The following is a 22,103-nucleotide window of genomic DNA, read 5'->3' as shown; positions in this document are numbered from 1 at the left end:
ACCATAAGGGCCCAACATCTGCAACTGCCTGGGAGCCGACTCCACTACCCAGTGGTGATCAAAGCATTGGAGTAAACATTTGCGTGGGGCAGAGTGGCAGGGTGCAGGGGCAAACTCTGAGGGAAGACACACACAGGTGTGCACACACGCGTACATGATGACGGGTTAGGAGGGGCGGGGGGCTGTGGGTAAGACCCTCTGTAGTGGGCGCATGTCTAGTGAGCTGAATAAGACCAGAATGTGACCACAGGAACCAAGTGCCATGTTTTCTGCTCTTTCCAAGTGTGGAGGAGAAGTAGTGACGATTGTCATTGTATCCGATTTTTTGCAGTGACAGGCACAGCCTGTTGCCTGTGGGCCAGGATGGATCAGCCAGACCGATCCATCCAGACTCATCCACTTGTGTTGGCCAGGAGGATCGGGGGCATCTGTGCTCGGCTAGAGGGACTGAGAGAATGTCCAATGGGCAGGCCAAGTGTGCCAGGGCAGCTTGGCAGCTGTGTGACCTCGGGAAAGTTACTTAGCTTCTCTGAGCCTCTGTTGGTCATCTGGAGAATGATGGCCTTTTAAAGAGTGTTTTGTGAACTTTCAACAAATGCTGCTCCAAGGTAATAGTGTCATTTTAATTTTAGAGATGAGGAATTGAAGTCCAGGGAGGTTAAGTGACTTGGCCAAGGTCACACAGGTACGTGGGGTGTCCTGCCAGGGGAGATGCGTCACGGTGGATGCCCGAGAGCAGGCAGGCAGGCCAGAACTTACTTCAGGAACGTCAGTCAGCGGCCACGGGCAGTAGGCCTGGGGCATGTTGGCATTCTCTCCTCCACGTCCGCCACCACACGCTGCTTACTTACCTTCAAGGCATCCAGTTTGCCTTCTTGGTGGAAATAAAGCTGGCAGCCTACTTCTAAACACAAAAATGTGTTATTTTTTTCACATGTGACCTCTGTCTTCCATGCTCTGTGCTTGTTCCTTTGATGGCTTTGAAGTGCGCGGGGGTTTCTTTATCTCTTTGCAGCGTCTTGTTTGGATCCACTTGCAGGGCCAGCTGAGAATCCCTTGAAATATATCCAGTTCAGGGAACCAAGGTGAGATGCATGCTGAGGATGGCCTTGAGTCTTGCCTTGTCGGATGTGACATTTTCTTTGTGTCGTTTGTGAATGTGATAAACAAGACATATATTTCACCATGTAAAGGTGATGTAACACCCCCATGCTCTCACAGGCAGCCTTTCATCAGCCCCCTCTTGGTCCATGGTCAGGGTCAGGGACAGATTTTGGGGCCATGAAATAAATGAGTCAGCAAGACCAGATGGAGGGTTGTGGCAACAGCCAAGGCAAAGGCCGGTGATGGCTGAGCCCGGGAAGGGTCAGTGAGGATGGGGCTGGTCCGTGCACCATTCAGGATGCAGTCTCGTGATTTGCTTGACAGACAGGATTTGTTATGAGCCCTGAGACAGGGGAGGGTTGGCAGTATAGACGCATAGCTCGGGGGATATGTAGCTGACGATGCTGTGTACCGAGAAGGGGGCAGGAGAAGAGGAAGAAGACCTCTTCTCCTGGCACAATTTTGGATGTGCCAAGTCTGAAGCTTGACTGGGGGTGGGGTGGGGGAAGGGTGAGAGGCAGGTTTTGGTGAGCAGATAGAGAGAAGGGGCTCGGACCCACAAAATCTGGAGTCCGAGTCAGCACTGGGCTGAACAGTGCAGCACCCAGATGGAGTTCGCATTGTTACTGTGTTTCTTATTTGCTCTGTGTGTGTGTATTTGAGTGCCCATTCTGCATCCTAGGGTGACTGCAGTCTGAATCCTGATCAGATGTCAGCCCTGAGAATTTTGTCCAGGATCACTTCCATCTCGAAGCTACTCTGGCAAAATGCAGAGATTCTCTGGGTGCATTGATAGGACGCAAAGAGAACCAACAGATAAGATCTTCTTAGACTTTCAGTAAAAAGCAGTGGGCAGGCTGACGAGTTTCTACACCAAGTTCTAGTTTTGTTTCAAGAGTAAGGAGATCAGGAGCACGGCAAAGTCTGTGTCATCGCAAACAGGGAGCCAGGGTACTGACAGGAACCAAAGCCAGAGATGAATGACCACATCTCTTTGGGGGAGACATGGGAGGTATAAAAATCAAGGCAGTCAGCATCATTAACTGGGACCAGTCTTATTTTACTTCTTTATAGTGATATTCAAAGGGGAATATGTAATTGAAACATCCAAGTGTTTAGATGAAGCTAATCTCTTTCATCATATTGCAAATGAATAATGTGAGTGAATTACCTGCCATGGGCCAGGTATCTTGTCACATAATGGACATGAAATACTTTTTAGTTAAGAAGGCAGCTTTGGGCTGCCTGGGTCCAAACCCTGGCACCCCTCTTCTCTGTGCTGAATGTCCTTGTTACAGAAATGGAAATAACCGTGACTCTTTCATCAGTGGGGCTGTTAGGAGGGTCACGTAAGTTAGTGCGTTCAGGACGGTGCCTGGCACGGAGTGAGCAAGCGCTCAGGCAAGGCCACCTGTTCGCTCCTCTCCATCCCCACCCCGCCCGGTCTTCCAGGGACACGGATTTTCACTGAGGTCTTAATTGACAATGATCAAGGTATTTCTTCATGAAGAAAATCAAAGGAAAAAAGGTTGTCCTCTGAGACCTGTGTCTCGATTCTCCTCAATGGCACTGCCAGTCCCCTCCACAGTGAAATAAATGAGCCTGACACTGGGGACTTGTGTTCGGGTTGAGAGCTGGGCCACGGGCTGCCTGCACTCTGGTGTGGGAAGTCTGGTCCACAGCCTGCATCTTCAAAGCACCAAAAATCTGTGCCATGTGAACAACTGGGTGTGCTGGGGAAAACCAAGAAAGGGCAGTGTGAGTGCTTAGCTGGTGAGCCTCAGTCTCCCCACCTTCTCTGGGTGTAACCCCTGCCCCCTCAGGTTCCCAGTGTGACATCCCAAGGGCTCAGAAAGACCCTAACACCTTCAAAAATAACTAACGCAGGATGAGCAGTGCCTCTGAAACTGAACATACTACCCTGAGTGGGTAATCTCATCTATTCCTTAAAACAGTGCTGAGAGGTAGGTCTCTTATCCCCATTTTGCAGAAGAGAAGCCCAGGTCTCAAGGTTGTGCAGTTTGGTAGAACCAGCGGTAGAACTTGGACCCCTCCTGTTGCTTACCTCTGTACCAACGTGACTTACCTGAGAACCCCTGGAGATAGTGTAAGGAGTTTTTGACCCTTAGCGATGCAAAGTGCTACTTGACACATGTGGTGCCATTGTCCTAACTCCAGTTAACAAGGACGTAGATTGTTAACTGGTAACCATGCCAGTCACACTGTGTTATCAAATTGAAGCTGTATCATTAGCTTACATTCCTGCCATCTCTCTAGGGAGTTCTAGTTGTTCCACGGGTTCTGAGCCTTGAAGAAAACTTAAAATTATGCCTTGGCAAGGAGCACCCATAGCCCGTTTTGGATACTTTCTTTTTACTTTTCCATTTTCCCCTCCCTCCTTCCCTGCCTTCCTCTCTTCTCTAGAAAAATCCCGACTGTACTTCATTGCTCAGAAGCTTGGGCAGCCAGGATGGAGTCTTCGCTCGTCCAGGCCCCCTGCCTCCTGTCTCCACATGGGTTTGACTTTTCCCTCTGTTATTGCCATTAGAAGCACCATGGAGGCGAGCCCCCCCCCCCCCCCGTGATGTTGCTTAGGAAGGGTGGTGACGCCGGCTGATGGGGGAGGCTTGCATTTATTAATGTCGGAATGAGCACAACTTCCCTCGTCTTAATCAGTGAGTAAAAAAAACCATAAGGATGCTGAGTCTCATGTTTTAAACTCAGTGTAAGAGAATTTGAAGGAACTGCAACGCCCGTTTCAGTGACTGCCAACAGTCAAGCTTTGCTGAGCTCAGGAAGGTTCTCCCCGAGGTTCTGCAGATCCGTGGTGGCAGGGTGGTGACGTGAAACTCCGCGGAGCTGTCCGTAGACCCCGGTGCTGGGCGGGTGGAGGTGCGTGCTGAGATGTGTACAGAGCAGGGGTGCTCCCTGTTCGAAGAGAACTCGACTTGTGTCTGGTCACATCGCACGAGCCCAGACGCAGGAGTATCCGCTCAACACTGCACCAGAAACCCTGATGTGAGCTGCCCTCTTTCAGAACATGTGCTCCCTTAGGTTGTATCGAGGGATGTTTTCCTGAGTAAAGGAAGGATTTACTGATGCTAATGAGTGGCCTTGATACAGTCCTCGAGAGCGCATTTCAGCCACGGGTCTGAGCAAATCACCCTGTGCACAAAGAGCTGGTGTGTTGCATGCGGTCATTCTTGCATATTTAATCTGATTGAAAGCCACATTTCTTACAACTGAAAGTTCCTCAGCTGCAGGAACCACGGGCTCTCCAGTTCTGGCTCCCTGGTACCTCTGTCACGCCTCAGTGGGGACAGGTTAAGCACGTCCCGTACAGAACCGTAAAAGAAAATTGCTTAAGGAGCTGCATGTGTGTCTGTGTGGACATCTAAAGATATTATATTCAATGTAAAATACAAAACGTTATGTCACAGGTACAAAGACAAGATGCTCAGTATCAGTGTCTCTGGGCAGGGGTTTAGCATTTGAAATCAGAATACAGCTGTGGAATCTATAAAGAATCGTCCAAACTCAACAATAACAGCAAACAAATTAATTTAGAGATAGGGAACAGATTTGAACAAACACTTCCCCAAAGACGGTATCTAGAAGTCAGGTGAGAACATTGAAAGATGCTTTGGCAAAGATGACATGCCACTAGGAAAGTGCATGTCACAGCCCCACTGAAAGACGACCGCTCTCCAGTTGGAGTGGCTGAATCAGAGGTGGTGACCGGCGTGCGGAGCAGCGGGGGGTCCCAGATGGCGTGGGGGAGTGCGGCGCAGTACATGGTTTGGGAAACCGTGTGGACATGTCTCGTCAAGTTTAATATGCACTTGTCTTGTGACCCAGCCATCCCACTCCTAGTTTTTACCTAAGAGAACTGAGGCTTATGTTCACACAAATAGCTCAACCCTAATCTTTATAAACAGCTTTATTCATAATAGCTGCAAACTGGAAGCAACCCAAATGTCCTTCAGCTGGCGAATGGCTGTCCAAGCTGTGGATGTATACACCTAGGCAGGCCCTAACCTCTCACCTCTGGCCGGCCTTGAGGCCCTGTGCAGGTAAGGAGAGAAAGATGAGGCAGAGTGAAAAGCCGCTGTAGCGATGAAGCTGGGTTCGCTCCAGCGCACGCACGGGGCCCACGGGTGAAAGGCATTGCTTCATGGAGCTGACGGGCCCCCTCGCCCAGCCAGTGGTCGGCTGTTTGCTGGTCAGGCAGAGCCCTCGGTGCCCACACGTGCAGGGGAGGACAAACCCCGCAGACTGCATCCAAGGATGCCACTAAGTAATGGGTGGTGGCCGCAACAGTGATGGACCAATTTTCAGATTTACGCAATATTATTTTAAATGCCCATTTTTCAAGAAAAAATCATGAGACAAAGAAACATGAAAGTAAAACTTACTAGACAAAGACTTTCAGCCATGTGAGTATGCTGAAAGAACTAAAGGAACCCATGTCTACAGAATTAAAGGAACAGCGAGAACAGTGTCTCGCCAAATTAAAAATATGAACAAGGAGATAGAAATTATTTTTTTAGAAAAGAATGAAATAGAAATTCTGGACTAAGCAAAACTAAATATTAGAAATTCGAAGGTACAATCACTTAGAAAACAGTCAGTGAAGGAGCTGTCTTGGCAGGAGGAAGAACGAGTGAGTGAGGGTAAGTTATTTGAGATCATTCAGTCTGAGGAACAGACACAAGAAGAAACGGTAAAGTTTGCCCAACTCTGAGACTATGCTCAAAGCCATTACCATGTACGCTTGTTATTTTATGGTGTGATAAGTAAACTCAATAACACAGTTGTCTGAAAAAAAGCAGCACAGTGTAGAAAGGCCCTGGATCACAAGGCTCAAAAGGACCTGATTAGCAGGAGGGCGAGCCCCTAGCCTGGCCGCTCCTTTCACAGTGGAGGAGAGCCAGGCCCGGGTGGCAGGATGACCGCCGGGGACAGACGCAGACTGCTGCAGCTGCCCCACAAAGGCAGTGAGGACTGTGCCCAGGACCCCGCAGCCCTCCTTTGATCACCGAGAGGTGGTGACTTTGCCCCTAGTCCCTGGGCAAGTCAGGGCGGTCGCCCACTCGGCCTGCGGTTCAAATCGGGGTGAATCCTCTTCCCCGAGGCTCTCCCCAAAACGCGTGCATAAAGGAGAAGCAGTGGAAGTCAGAGGAGTTTCTGTAGCTCGCCAAAGTCAGGGCGCCGACCTGGAGCCGCAGGCGTTTGCTTTAAGCCCTTTCTATTCAACCTTTTGGATTGAAGGAGCGTTCCTTTTATCGAAACCTGCATTTCATCCCCAAGGTGAGAGCCCATGTCCTTGGCTTCCTCTGAAAAGTAACAAGTGGGTTCTTTTGTACACTAAATGCAAAGGATATAACAAAAACAGTTAATGTTTTTTATTTCAGATCTGAGAAATAAGTTAATTGATTTCAGATATGAAAAAGCAGATTATGACCCCCCAGAGACATACAAAGGGGTAGGAGAGAGAGACCCACTTCCTCAGTAAAACTGAGCCCCTTTTCAGTAAAACTGAAAGCCATGGAAGGAAAAGTCATATACAGGAAAAGTCATCTGAATTCTTTTTCAAAACCACAGTCCTCAAAGAGAAGGTCGAATCCGGAGAAACCAGCAGCCCCCAAACATGTGATTGGCCTGAGCCTCCTCGCGGGTGCAGGGAGCACCCTGAGGCCAGAGCAGTTGGGCATCGGCGCCTTTCAGCTGCAGGAGCCCGAGCAGCCTTTCCTGCTCCGAGGCAGGGTCCCCAGCCCAGCCTGGGGGTGGAGGGGGGGCTCTGCCTTTCAAGGCGTGCAGCAGAGCAGAAGAAAGGGCCCTGTTCTTCTTACACCCATGAAATCATGTTGGAATTTGTAAAGTACGGGGAGGTAAAGCTTGATAACTAAGCCTCTTCATCTGGCCCAGCTGGTCTGAGAGACGCTACTACAGGCAAGAGGTGAACCTCAGCGGCATCTGCCAGCTTTGCGTGGGCTCAGGTGGTTCCTTGGATCGCATAAAGGCCTCTCGCATGTCACTGTGACAGGGCAGAGGGTGAGCACGGAGGGTGCAGCTGGGCTACCTTGCGTGGGGGCAAACGACAACCAGACCACAAACCTGATGCTTTCTAAGGCCTCACCCACTGTCCGCCCGAGCCCTCAGCTGTCCCCACCCTGCCAATCCAGGACTTCGAGCACTCCTCAAATATGCCTCCTTACCTTTCTCTCTCTGTCTCCCTCACTCCCTCCACGTGCTTGGAACAGGCCCCTCACTGTCCTCACAACCACCAGTTATAACACTCCCAGTTCAACATCCACCTTCTTCGGGACCTATCTCCCCAGCTGGATTAGTCTTTCCTTCCTCCGTGGCCTCAAAGGACTCTGTTTGCACCTCCAATATTCTGGCCTTGCATGTGCGTGTCTGTCCTGTCTCCTCTAGCTGAATTCTGGCCTCTGGATAGATGGGCAGTGGTCTTCACTCCTCATGTATGGGTGTGGCTCCCATTTTCTCACATTTTAACTATCACTCTGCACCCTCAGGCCATCGGGTCCTCATCATGTTGCCTCCCTCTCTAAACCATAAACTCCTTTAACCAGGGAAGTCTTTCTCCGGCACCCAGCACCCTGCCTGCCTAGCCCCGTGCGTGGTGCATGGCAAGTGCCCTGCAACAATTACTAAAGTCAGTTGATTAAGTGTGAAGGTGGAGAGTTAAAGTTCTGCACAGAAGTCTCCAGATCGGCGTACACTGAGCTGTGCCCGTCTCCTGTGATCTTTCAGCATCACGCCCAAACCAGGGAAAACTGGGGAACTACAGGAGAGGAAACGAGGCCACTCTGTGTGAGGGCACTGCTGCCAGTTGTCATTGCCCTCACACCAGGACCAAGGTGATGGAGCCCTCACTAGCTAGAGCAGCCCTGGCCACTGTGGCCGAGGAGGAAAGTATGAAACCCAGGCGGGTGCTGGACAGCTCCCGCCCTGAAAAGATGCAGCCCCTTCCACTCACAGCCTGGGGACCAGACCAAGTCACGTGGCCACCTGACTTCAACGGGGGGAGCAGGGATGGAGGTGACCACCAGCACAGTCTGCCACGCTGATCTGCAAGCAGAGTTTCTCAAATTCTAACATGCTCACGGATTGCCTCGAAATGATTCGGAAATAAGGATTCTGATTCAGTCGTTCTGAGGAGGGGCCAGATCTTGCGTTTCTAACAAGCTGATGGCCCGTTGTCCGCACTCTGAAGAACAGGGGTGAAGCTTCACATCCTTTGCGGCCAAACTGAACTCTTCCCCCTTCTCTGCAGACGTGCAGCTCAGCTCGCAGCTGCCATTCTGTGTTGCAAATCAAGAAGAATATCCTCGCTGGTCAGAAGACACTTGGGATTTACATGGAGGGTGAGGAGGACACAAAGGAATAGGTAATGGAAGCGTTGAGCTGCACTGGGGAAGGACAGAGCATAAGTAGAAGCCAAAGCCATTCCATCTGGAGGACACCATGGGCATAAGCAGGTTTCGTAAATGGACGAAATCAGATCTGACTGGGTTGGCTCTGCTCCTGCCTTGCCTCCCTCAGCTCCACAAAGCTGTGAAGGGTCAGCTCAGCTCTGCCTGGGCCTCGTACAGGCCTCGGCCCCTTTGAGCACTATCCCTGTGGGTGTTGCGGAGTTGTCCCGGGGTCTTTCCCTCACCTGATTTGTCCCCCTCGCTGTGCCGAGTCACCGATTGACTCACACTGCGATTCTATGGTTCCAGAGCCTGGAGGTCCCTTTGCACTTGTGGTTTCATGCTGCCCTGAGCTCGATACACATGAGCCTCAGCTCAGCTCAGAATTGACGCTGATTTTCTTTCTAGTGGTTTTCTTTAAAAGCCGTGCCAGCCATTTTATGTCCTTTCCCAGAAGTTTTGATTGATGGCAATCTGGTCAGCCAGAAGCTGCCAGTTGAATGAAATTGCTGACTTGGGCACTGGCATTGGCTGAGCTTGTTAAGCCTGAATGGGGTGTGTGTGCACGTGCAGTATAAAGGCATAGCGTGGGATTCCGTGCAATTAGATCTGGAAGGAACTGAAGTGGTTTCTCAGCTCACACTGGGAAAGTAGGAACCAAGGAGTGAACTATGCCTGGTACATGCTTTCTGCTGCCACCAGAGGGCGTAGTGAGCGACAGAATCCGTTTCTCTGAGGCCCTACCCCAGAGCCTCTCTCTCTCAAGCCAGCCTGGTTGGCCCCTGGGCAAGTTTCCTGTTGAGTTCTTAAAAGTCAAACCCCAGTTTTATGTGGGCGCCATCTCATAAGTTGGATTTCAGTTCTAGGAAACAAATTTCTTACCATTAAAATATTTGTTAAAAGTGATCCTAACATAAAATGAAAACACATATTTACACTTGACAAATAATTATCTAAAAACCCAACACCCAAGATAAGGCTAAAAACCCCTTCACTGTGTAGAGGGAATGCAGTTAGCCTGGGCTAGACGAATGAGGTGTTAAAAGACAAGAGTCTGGTGAGGTTGGCACATGAGAGGCCTTCTTCCTTCCTGCCGATGCTCCCATTGGTGACACAGCCATTTCTCACTGGGCCTTCAATCTGTGGTTGAATTAAGGTCATCTGTCGTGAAAGTGTTCGTTGCCCATTAGATAGGCCTACCTGTTTCCAGAACCCTATGAATGGGGAACGGGTGGTTGTCGTGGTAACTTTGGACTTGGTGGCCCTCCCTGTCTGAAGGCCCATGGATAAACTTCACAGGGTCATAAAATCTTTGAAATTGTGAGCCAGTATTTTATTGTGGCTTGATGTCACATATAAACGTGTTCATAGTGTTTATTGGATTCTCAAGGGACTGTGATCTCCACCAAGAGGTTAAGAACCACTATTAGAAATTCAAGTTTCTTTTGATGAAAGAAGAAGAAGAAAGTTTTTCTTTCTTTTCATTTTTTAAAAAGTGGAAAGTGTCTATAGGTCACTCCATCTGCAGCGAGAGTTGAAGGGATATCACACAACAGCCTCGTGTGGTTGGAAATGCATACATTGCAAGTGTGCACACTCACGCCTCTCCCACACACGTGTGCACACGTGTCAGTGTCTCCAGAATCAACCTTCTCTCCTCCCTCCCTGCCCTGCTCTGTAGAATTCCAATACGAGGTTCCTGGTGGGCTCCTATGATCTTTTCACGCACTGAACACGCTGTTAGTGCAGGCTCGGCATCCTGGGTCTCCCTTACCCTGCTCTCCCAGGGACAGCCTGAATGTGGGAAGGAACATGAAACCCAAATCCCACAGACCTGGATTCCTGCCCCAGGCCCACACTAACTCTCCAGGCACATGACTTTGAGCGTAATTCTTAACCTCTTTGCCTTTCCTTTTGGGTAAAGTCAGAATAATGATGCCCGCCCCTGTCGGATTGCTGGCATGATGAAATGAGAAAATAATCGAAGGCAGAGCCCCCTGCAGCCTACATGTGCCCCATTGGAGGGACTCTGCCAACTCCTCCTCTGACATCCATGACAAATTTGATGTGGACTCTGGCCCTGAAAATCAGACTCTGCTTCATGACACTTCATGACACTTCTGTCATCTCTTGGCATCAGGGGTCCTTGGGAAGCACATGGAATTTGGTGGTCGGGGGGCCTTTGTCCCTCTGGATAGAGAGGAAGCAGTCAGTCCCAGCTCTGTTAGGTGACCTTAGGCGGGCCTCAGTGTTTGTCTCCTACCGTTGTAATGCAGTCATCGGTGCGTGGGATCAGTTCGGGTGAGACCAGAGAAAGAATAACCGAACCACAGGTCTGGGGCAAGTGTTTTCAGCGCCGAACTCTGCATTTCTTCAGGGAGCTTCGCATCCTGATAGGAGGCTCCTGACATGAAGTATCTAAGTAACTGTTGCGATGTGTGCTTGTCATGTGGCAAGATGATTCTGACAGCTAAAAAAAAAATGAGAAGCAACCCATAGCTGAATGGCTGAGCAAAATGTGTTGTACATATAGACATTCTGGCACGTGCCACAACGTGGAAGAACCTTGAGAACATTATGCTCATTGAAAGGAGCCAGACACAGAGAAGTAATACTGTGTTAGTATGCAGTATTAATATATATACTATATACTACAGTATTAGTATACAATAATATATTAGTATATAGTATTGTAATACTATAATACTATGTGATTGCACTTACATGACCTGCCCAGAGTAGTCAGATTCACAGGCACAGGAAATAGACTGGGGGCTGCCAGGGGCTGTGGGGGCGGAGGAGTGGAGAGTTGTTACTTAATGGGTACAGGGTTCTAGTTTTGCAAACTGGACGTTCTGGAGAGTGGTAACACAACAATGTGAAGGTCCTTGACACTACTGAACTGTAGCCCTAAAAATGGTTAAGATGAAAAATTTGGAGTTATGTGTATTTAACCACAATAAAAAAAAATCAATGAGATGACCTGAGAAATAGATGTTACACATTTTGTGTTCCAGGGACGTGAGCAGGGATGGGGACAGATGTGATCGAAATATAGGGTGATCTGTGTCTAGAACTCTGGGATGTTTGGAAGTAATAAGCCCTCCCTCTCTAAGGGAAAGGCGGCATCTGTATCTGGCTCCCTAGGACAGGGGTCTTGCAGTAGCAATGGAAATAGTGGGGGCGGGGGCTCTGGTCCTGGCTCTGCGGCTTCCTGGAGAGTGACCAGGACACGCCTCCGTCTCCCTGGGCTCCACTGCTCTCCACTGAGAAACGAGAACACTAATTCCCCACTCTGCAGCCAGTCAAAGCCTCCCGTGCAGGGGAGTCGCACACTTTGGGAAACTCTTTCGGGGACACTGCAGTTTGGGACAGCACGAGGGCTGGCTTCCCGGCCTTCACGCACCCCTGATGTTACCTGCTGACGCTCCACCATCACGTGCTCTGCTGGGACCGCCATGCTGCGCCTTCTCTGGGTGACGCAGAGTGTATCACTGCCACTCAGGGGGCTGAGTGCACGTGGGCGCTGGGGAAGCTCAGCAAAGCTAATAATAAGCTTGTTAGCAGGTTGCAGTAGGCAGAACGGCCACGCGGTCATTAATTTTATTAAAAGAAAGGTTTCTTGCCAGCAGACCTGGAAGGCTGGCTTGGGCCCAGGGCCCTTCAACAGGCAGAGCATCTGTAATGAAGTGGCCCGGCCCCTCCCTCAGGCTTGCGTGGCATCCGGCAGGAGTGGCTGGGGCTACAGGTGCCTGTCGGGGGGCCTGGGAGCTTTGCCGCAGCTTATGGGTGACCACCTCTTCACCTCTTTTTCCTGCCCCACAGAGACTGGCTCTGAAGCTGCAGAAGCAGGGGGAGCCTGGGCATGTAGATGGAGGCCTACGTAAGGAGGGCAGGGCGGGGGCGCAGGGCGGGGGGGCTAGCTCCCCTCCAGCCTGGGCGTTGGTGGGAAAGGGAGCCAGTGCTACTGTGTGGCTACACTATGGCAGGGCGCCGTGCGCTTTGTGTATTGTGTGTTGGTTTTTCATAGGAGCTCAGTGAGTGAGGTATGTGCCTCACAGATAGAAAACCTGCTTTTGGAAAGAAAGTGGTAAGAGAATAAAGACATATTCCTGGGGCCATCTAAGAAAAAGGTGAGGCATGGGTCTGTGAGAAAAGCATGATCGACTCCACAGGGTGACCTTCCAGAGATTTCTTGAGCCAGGTGGCACACCCTCTAAAAAATCAGCAAGAGCTCTGGCCAGGTGGCTGGGTTGGAGCATCATTACGTGCACCTCAAGGATGTGAGTCTGATTCCTGGTCAGGGTGCATTTGGGAGGTGGTCGGTTGATGTTTCTCTCTCATGTCAATGTCTCTGTCTCTCTGAAATGAAAAAAAAGTATCCTCAGTTGAGGATTTTAAAAAATCAGCTAGAAAAAATACACCACAAACCAGAAGCTTCCGTTGTTTTGGAGTCAGTAGGAATGGGAGACAGAAGAGTGAGGGGGTAGTGAGGCCCCTGAGAGCTCCGCCCGGGGAGCCGGTCCTGGGTGGCGAGGAGCCCAGCAGAGGGAGGGCCCGGGAGGGCTGGCAGGGGAGGGAGGCAGCCCTGGGCCTGGGGGTTGACCAGTGAGGGAGGGCACACACAGTGGGAGGGAGGACAACTGCAGAACTGACCATTGCAAACAAGAGCTACACAGACAGAAAGGGCCGCACTGGGGTCCCTCCCAGCTGCAGCTGCTGTGGTGTCTGAGCCACGGGCCCTGGGAGGCGACTGAGGGCAGTGACTGGCTCTGGTCAAGCGAGAACTTGGGGCCAGGCTGGGGGGAAGAAGGAAAAATAGGGGCCAGGTGGGATTTTTTATTTTTCTCCTTCCTCTCCTTTTTCATCCAGTTTCTTTCATGCAGTTTTGTTCTGTCCCTCTGTTTGAGAGCCACCAGCACTGTGCTGAGCGGTGGCCTCAGCCTGGGGGCTGGCCGGCCAGTGGGGAGGGGCTGATACCAACCACAGGCCCAGTGGCTCTGGCCTCTGTCTGCCACAGGGACAAGACCTGTCCAGAAGGTCCCAGGCCAAGGGGAGGTGGAGGAGGGCCGCGTAGCAATGTTTCTGTGGGTTTTTTATCACTGTTAAGTGTTTTCCTCTCAAATAAAAGAGAACTGTCTGCCATCTTGTGGCAGAGGCCTGGTACTGCCCGGACCTCTCCGTCATGCCTCCCTGACTGCTGCTGCTCAAGGCAGTACTGCCCATCTGGGCCGCTGGGTGCACGGGGTCTGGGAGAGATGGACTGGAGGGGGGGCCATGAGGGGAGTCTGGGTAGTAGTGTCACAGGCACTGGCCTCCCTGCCTCAGGTAGACACGTTTCTGGAAGGCCATCCTACTTCAAACACAGAGGAGGGCCATCTCAGAAAGAGAGGTCCCGCGGGCAGTGTGAAGAGGTCACCCTCAGAGCGGTCAGAGCCCACAGGAGGTGTGTGAGCGTGCAGTGTGCACACCTGGGAGTCGGCCCTGGCCCAGAGGGTGACAGAGACAGGGGAGGGTGGAGGACCTCAGCAGCGGGCAAGCCCCCAGGTAGTGTGGTTGGCGGGGGCGGGGAGGCTTTTGAGGTCAACATCCAGTGTCGCTTCAGACGGCAGAAGGCTTCTGTTGCCACCCGCAGAGCGCCTCCGAGGGCCACCCTGCCCCGTGGGTGCACCCGCAGCAGTGTGGGTGGACAGACCCAGTGAGGGTGTGAACTGCACTTGTAAACCAGAAACCTTAAGAGCTAACCTTTTATTTGGCATTTGGACACAGCTACAAAAATAGGAGATGATTTTAAATCAGCCCCAAACATTCCCTGGCTCTCTGAACTGGGGCCAGGCATGCCAAGTCCCCACCTGGCCTCGTTTTTCTGTCCGCACACTCTTGGCCTGGACACCCCCTGGACCTCTCGCTTACCCTCTTTATCAGAATGTCCCACTGCCACAGCCCCCAGGTGTCCCCAAGCCTCCCTGCAGTGGCATTTCTTCACAGCAGATACTAGTGATCGGTGAATGTGTTGCCCTCCATTGTCCTTCACAGTGAGGCCATTTCTGACTCTGACTGTAACCAGGACAGTAACCTGTCCCAGGTTCTCGTTCTCACTGAGGTTCTGCGTCCTCAGAACCACGCTGGCACCAAACGCTGTGCCAGCCGGCGTTCCGTCACGGAAACAGAAAGCATGCGAGCTGTTCCAAGCCGGGTGGACCTGACAAAGGGAATTTGGTGCCTGCCTGCAGAATCGTTAGCAAGGTTGTTGGAGGAAAGGCCCGGGGAAAGCACCCCTGGACTTCAGGGTGTCGAGAAGTTACAGGAATTGCTAGAAGCCATTGTTGCGGACTCTCGTTGCCCACAGCGTGAGAGTGGACAGTTCTCGGGAGCAGCCGGCAGCCTCAGGCCTGCCCCCCGAAACCCACCGGTGCACATCCTCACAGATGTGCCTGGGGAACAGCGGCCGCTCCTGCGACCCAGCCCGCCAGGTTCCATGTGCGCCTCTCCCACGGGTGGCATGTCACCCGAGCGCTGCTGGCAGAACGCTTTCAGCCTGTGCCACCCCCGGGTGCACTGAGAATGCTGGGGATGAGACGCACTATCTGGCAAACTGGTGAGGACAGGTGATAGCAGCAGCGCTTCCTTTGGGGGGCTGCTGTGGGGCTCAAATCGACAGGGTGAAGTCTTGGTGCAGAGTGCAGCACACGGTAAGCCCTCCCTAACTGCTAGTTTACCAAAAAGTGTCAAAACTCAAATCAGAATGGCGCCTCATTGTTATTTCTAACCCCTGTAAGGAAACTGGCTGCTTCTGAGCGTGCAGGTCCGAGCTGCCCACTGTGGCGAGGATCCTGTCCCTGGCCGGATCCCAGCCTGCTGGTCAGATCCTCCATCGGTCTTGTTCGGGCTCTGAGGCCGGGTGGAGATTCAGGGGAAGGGTGAAAATTCTCGGGGGAAAAGCCATGGCAGTGATTCATGCTGAATACTAGGATTGGGGTCCTGACACTCTGCAGACGTGAGTGAGGACGTTCTCTCGAGGGGACCTACGGGCAGTCAGAGATGGGTCAGGTCCCCATGGAACCCAAGTCCCCGGCCCCACCTTGCACCCCTGTCCAGAGTGCAGTCAGTGAAACCAGGGCCGAGTCTCTGTAGCCTTGTGCTCAAACGCTGCCAGCAGCCTGGAACAGGAAGAATTAGGGCACAGCTGAAAGCCAAAAGGGAAAGGAAATGCGCTGAGATCCACGGGGAACAGTGTCTGTTTCTTAATCCGTCTCCTGCCCCAAATAGCTCAGCTCTCCTCCCCCAACCTGTGTTTACGTGTCTGTTTCTCTCCCTGGCAGCAGATGCCACCAGGCCTTCAAGTAGGTCACAGAGGGCTGTGATGAGCCCACATGCGCCCTCAGGCCCATCCTGTGCTCACCTCACTCCCCAGGAGCCCAGGCCTGGAGTCACAAAGCCCTGACCCTGAGTGACCTTTTGCTCCTCAGGGCATCCTGGCAGGGTCCCTGCATGCTGGAACCCCAGGGAGCACATGGGGGACCCACCCTCTGTCCTGCCTGTGAATGGGTAGAGGGCCCGCCCCTGAGCTGGAGGCAGAGGGGGCAGCCCTGGGTGGTGCTGCAGCCTCCCTGCCCCGTCCCACCAGAGCCCCTGCATCCCCTCCCGCTGCAGCCCTGCTGAGTGCGCCCATTCTTCCCAGGGCAGCTGGAAGCCAGGAGTCCCTGCTGTTTCCCCTGGAAAATCGAGGACATTATAGCTTACCCAAAACAGCCCAGCTGGAGGGCAGCAAAGCTCGGGTAGCAAGGACGCACCGCACATCTCCAGCCACCTGTGTGGGCCTCCCTCCAGCCCCCGACACCCCTGTTGCCTCCTTCTGGGGACCATCTCTACCCAGGAGTGGGTCCTGACAGTGCCTTTCTCTCCACAGGTTCTGTCCAAGCATGGCTATGGCCAGATCACCACCGACATCCAGGGGGAACAGACGTTCTACTACGCAGAGGATTACCACCAGCAGTACCTGAGCAAGAACCCCCACGGCTACTGTGGCCTCGGGGGCACCGGAGTGTCCTGTCCCCTGGGCGTTAGAAAGTAATTTCTGCCCACGTGCTTGGCCCTTGCAGTCACGGCAGAAACACTTTCACTGCATTGGGCGGTTCTTTCGTAGCTCGCGCCGGAGGCTTTTGGAAGCATACACAGCATATAGGTGTCCTTAAAATCTGCTGTGTGGAGGTGTAATTCACCCGGAGTGAATAAAGTGGCAGATTGATCACATGGAATTTACCTTCTAATTAGTTGTGGTGGGAGGAGACCTGTGAGATTTTTTGGATCATTTGGGTTCTGAATAAATATAATGAATACGCTCTGTCGGCTTTTCTCTGGTCTGGGAGCCTGCCCTGGAAGCTGGGGAAGGAGGGCGGTGGCTGTCGGCCGGCTGCAACATGCTGGGAATCCTTCCTCGGAGCCCGTCCCGCCTCACACGCCCTGTGCCCGCCAGTGCCTTAAAATGCGAAGACATTTGTAGCCTCAGTGAATCACTCACTGAAGTTCTTTGTTCTTTAACCCTGTCCCTGGATAAGGGGCTCTCTCTCTCTCTCTCTCTCTCTCTCTCTCTCTCTCTCTCTCTGCAGCCTTCCTGTGGCAGAGAAAATGGGAGTTAGCTTAATCAATTCCAGTGTGTTGCTCACAGCTATGAGAAACGCTTGTTCTAATAAAAGTCTACAGTCTAATAATACAAACTGTGTGATGTCTCGTCCCTCTTCTACTTGTTTAGGTAGGATATGTCTAAGTATTGTAAGATAAAAGCCTCAGAGTCATTCTCCCCCAAATGGGAAATAAGATTGAAATCTTTGGAAAACATGTGCACCTCTGATGCCTTGCAACTTTAAAAATAATAACTTTCTCACACGCATGTTCCAGCTGTCACATCAGGGGCCGTTCCAGTCAGAGAGGGCAAACGTGTGCAGCCCCTGCCTGTCAGACAAGGGTGGGGGACAGAAGCCATAAACATGTAAACACACAAATAAATAATTGCAGGCCCTGAGAAATGAGGAGGAGGTAACCAGTAGGATATGGTAGTTAGTGGTGTCTGGGCCTGTGGGGCCGCCCTAGGGCCAGTTTAGCTGCATTGGTCAGAAGAGGCCTCGGTGAGGTGGTGAGACTTAATTGGAGAATTGAATATCTTAAAGTGGCAAAAGAGACACGTAAACACAGGTTGCGGGGAGAGAGCAGAGCTACTTGGTACAGGAGACAGGCTAGGAAACACACGACTGCCCTTGTAGTTGGCCTGTTTCTTTTCCCTCTTGGATTTCTGCTGCGCCCTAAGCACAGGTGGGTCTGTCACTGTCTGCATCCCCCCTTGGGTTGCTGGAAGGAGCTGCTTTCTGAGTAGAAGGACCAGGGTATAAAAATGGCTGAAGACAGCAAGAAATGTGTGTTGATGGAGAAACAGAAAGGCCAGGGGCTGGAATAGTGTGAAGTCAGGAGGGTGAAGCCCCTATAATATTAGTGCCTAATATGAGCGGTCCCCAACCTTTTGGGCACCAAGGACTGGTTTTGTAGAAGACAGTTTTTCCCTGGTCGGGGGGAGGGGGAATGGTTTGGGAATGACTCAAGCACTTTACATGCAAGCTCGCCTCCTTCAGTGCAGCCCGGTCTGCAGCCCAGAGGCTGGGAACCCTCATAGAAAGAGACAGGAGCTCCCTCTCTTGGTCATGGGAGGACACAGCAAGAAGGTGTGTCCACGACCCAGGAAACCCTCACCACACACCGCTTGGGTTGGCACCTTGATCTTGGACTTCCGAGCCTCCAGCGTGGTGAGAAACAAATATATGCTATTTAAGCCACTTAGTTGATTGTATTTTTGTTACAGCAGCTCAAGCTGACAAAGACAGGCAGCTCGTGCTGATACCTCTTTTTTGCCTCCAGATCCAAACTCAGCTCTTCTTCATCTGGCTCCTACGGCTTGAACTTGGATCTGGCCAGCAGGAAGCTCTGGCGGGAGGCTGAGGGTGGGAGATGGATGAGGTCAAGGCATTTGCTGTCCCTGCAGGTCCCCGTGGGCTGGCTGTGTATGGGGGTGAGTCTCCATACTGCTCCATACTGCTGCTCCTGGTGACCTACAACGCCATCTCTCCGAGGTTTACCGGGACTTCGTACTCACTCCCTGTGCAAGCGAGTCTCTCCTTGATGATCTACTTTGTGTGTGCCTTTGGTTTCCTGGAGAGACCTCACAGACACCCAGGGGAAGGGCAAACGTTCTTCCATAATTAATTTCAAAAATTATTATGAGAAGATGCTCTTGTTCTAAGTTCATGTCAGTTAGGTAAAAGTACTTTTAAAATACTGTATTTTTGTATATAAAAATGCAGGGTTTCGAGCTGGAAGGGCTTTTATTGATAATTCGGGTGACTGCCCTCACTCTGTAGGTGAGGGAGCTGAGGACCCAAGTGCCACGAGCCCCACGGGCATGTCAGAGGGAGACCCCCTCCTGTGGTCTCCTGGCCGCTGGCCTCCAGGGCCACCAGGGAAGCCTGACCCTCGTCTTTAGGAGACAGAGACTAGAGAATATGTAAAGACAGAACTTGCTTTCCACAAATAACCTTTTCCAGGCTAAACAGCTTTCTAGTTTCCTGCTAAAATCCTAATTCACAGCTGCTGGCCGTCAAGGCGATGTGCTCTGGGCCCCCAAATGAAGGCCATTTGTCTAAAGTTGTGTTGTCCAACATGGGAGCCACTAGCCACAAGTGGCTACTCTAGATTTAAATGAATTGCCATTAAATATAATTAAAAATCCAAGCCCTCAGTTGCACTATCTAGTTTCAAGGATTCAATAGACAGTCGCAAGCGGCTAGTAGCTGCCATATTGGATTTGCAGATGTGGACCGTTTCCACGGTCACAGAAAGTTCTATTGGGCAGCACTAGGGCAAGAAGGGGCTTGATGGGGCGTGTAGTCCTCTGACTTCCTGCTTTCCTGTTACTACTGCAGTCAGGTCGTCTCACTGGCCCGTAGGACGAATAAAAGCCTAAGTGTTTTTCATATGGACTGAGACAGAGCTCTCCAATCCCATTCTGAGACCCTCAATCTAGCATCATTTTAACCTTTGTTACAGGAATGTACTTTCGCTCTTTCTTTTGTTTACTCAGGCCTTGCATTCCAGTTTGTTAACATAGTTTAATTTAGAGTCTGACATCTGAAATACTTGCTTTCCTCTCCTAGTTCTGTGTCATGTATGGGCTTCATTAGCATCTCCTCAAAATCTTCTTGAAAGTCATTATGCAAAATATTGAACCAGGCAGTTCACTCAGAAAGACATGTCACTTGTTTAAGGTCTTAGAGCATCTATTGCACGTGGCCCGCCTTGTCACTCTGCTGCCACTCCTGACCCTCCTCCTCAGTCTCTACCAGAAATTGCTGCTGGATTTCCTGCCTGTTCCTGCTGAGCCCAGATATGCCTTCGGAATTCTTCTCCACATAGGACTCTGGTCAGCCCCTGCCAACCAACCAGACGTGGTATTCCAGGTGAAACCCCTTTTCTTCCGGGCAAACGCCAAATCTTTGACTAATGCTTGGGTTACAATCTTTCAGCCAGTTGTAAATTCACCTAAAAGAGCAATATTTAAACAGAATTATTTTAGCCACAACAGAGTAATCAGAGAATGGGGCAGATGCTTGGTTGACATCTAGAAACGCCACGGAAGCCAATGGAGGGATCAACTGGAGTGAGGCAGACCTGACTGAAAATGCTAGACCTGCCCCTTATGGGTTGAATGGCATCAGAAAGGTCCCGCGATCTCTCCGAGACTCAGTTTCTCAGAGTGTGAAATCCCAGTGAGATACCACACCACACTGGTTGCAATGTCTAAAATCAGAAAGACTGGCTGGGCCAAGTGTTTGGTAAGGATGTGGAGGAACCGGGAGTTTCATGTGCTGCTGATGGTAACGTAAAATGTTACGACCACTCGGGCAGAGAGCCTGTCATCTTCTTAAAAAATTAAACATGCCCCTTTCGGATGAGCTGGCCATTTTATGCCTAGATATTTATGCAAGCAAAACGGAAACGCATGTCCATGCAAAGACTTGTACCTGAATTCCATGGGAGCTTCGTGTGCTGTGGTCACCGACTGAAAATCCATCAACAGGCAATGGAAAATAGACATGTTGCGGTGCATTTTCACAATGAAGCACTACTTAGCGATAAACAGGAATGAATCACTAAGACATGCAACAACGTGAGTGCATCTCAATATGCTCATGCTGAGTGTGAGAAGAAAGGGAAAGACAGAGAGAGTAAATGCTGTATGAGTCCAGTCACTTGCAATGCTCAAGGTGCAAACTAATCTGTACGGACCGAAAGCAGATTGCCTCGGGACCGAGTCGGGGGGAGGATATGGAGTCGGACCATTTGATACTGATCAAGTACTTAAATAACAAGTTGTGTAATATACAAGTGGGCTGACTATTCTGTTTTATTAATTACTTTTCTATCTTTATACCAGAACTACACTGTCTTGATTAGTATAGATTACTAGATAAGTCTCTTTTTCCACTCAGTGGTCAAACATTAATTGTTGGCCTGCTATGATCAGTCACTGGGTTAGTTTAATACACAATTAATATGTTATAATACACATTTTTATTCTGTTTAGTAAATTCATCATAACAGTAAAACCTATTTCAGCATTTGTACTCAAGAAATGCGTTGATTTTTAAATAAAGTGATGAAAAATCAGACTTTTAAAAATCATTCACACCCTTGTCGTGTGATGATGTGGTTGAAATTCCCTGACCAATCATGCTAACTGCTAGGTCAGTCTTAGAATCGGGGAGTGTGACCGGTGAAAATCACGGAAAGTTCTGAAATTCAAGCTCCTCTCTAGTTTCAAATGAGGCACTTAAATGATCTTGTCTATCATTCAGCATGAATATTCTCTCAAGGTTGATTTTGTTCTTTATTTCAAGAAAAAAAAGTGCTATGAACAGTCAGAACCTATTTGTTTCTGGCCCTGACAAGTTCACGTAAAACCATGACACAGAGACTGGATTTTCCAAGCAGGCTTCACAGGGCCCGTCACCGGGAGCGGCTCACAGCCCTGGGAAGAGGAGCGCCCTGGGCCTAGGGAAGGCATGCCAGGAGATCTGATCTCCATAAAAACTCGGGTGGCAACAGAGCTGTTTTTAAATCTCTCTTTGGAAATGTAAGCTTTAATAAGGGTATCAGGGGACTAAAAGTTAATGGGGAAAAATACAATAAAGATTAAATTTAAAAAATCTTTAATAGTTTATTAAAGATAAATACACTACCCAAGTGTATTAAATCAGTGTATACTATTAAGCAAAATCAGGTAGTATAAGTTCTCCAACTTTGTTCTCTTTTAATGTTGCTCTTGAATTTTATTTTATTTTTTAAATTTATTTCTTTATCTTTAGAGGGGAAGGAAAGGAGAGAAGGAGAGAAATATCAATGTATGGTTGCCTCTCATGAGTCCCCTGTTGGGAACTGGCCTGCAACCCAGGCATGTGCCCTGACTGGGAATCGAACTGCAATCGTGTGGTTCACAAGCCCGCACTCCATCCACTG

General features: G+C 50.6%; 1 protein-coding gene across 2 annotated transcripts in view; it reads left to right on the top strand.

Moving 5' to 3' along the window:
• Positions 1-17,256, top strand: part of MSRA (methionine sulfoxide reductase A) — a 336,906-nt gene extending 319,650 nt beyond the window's left edge. For both annotated transcript variants that reach the window (XM_037042191.1, XM_037042192.1), the window contains exon 6: positions 16,453-17,256. In XM_037042191.1, coding sequence (XP_036898086.1) covers positions 16,453-16,617 — 165 coding nt within the window. In that variant the 3' untranslated portion in view covers positions 16,618-17,256. The remainder of the gene's footprint in view (positions 1-16,452) is intronic.
• Positions 17,257-22,103: the final 4,847 nt, after the last annotated feature.

The sequence above is a fragment of the Sturnira hondurensis genome, unplaced genomic scaffold (genome assembly GCF_014824575.4).
Source record: "Sturnira hondurensis isolate 20B ecotype Veracruz unplaced genomic scaffold, ASM1482457v3 Scaffold0003693, whole genome shotgun sequence".
Taxonomy (NCBI): Eukaryota; Metazoa; Chordata; class Mammalia; order Chiroptera; family Phyllostomidae; genus Sturnira; species Sturnira hondurensis.
The sequence above is the reverse complement of the archived record's forward strand: the minus strand, read 5'-3'. Positions and strand labels throughout refer to the sequence as shown.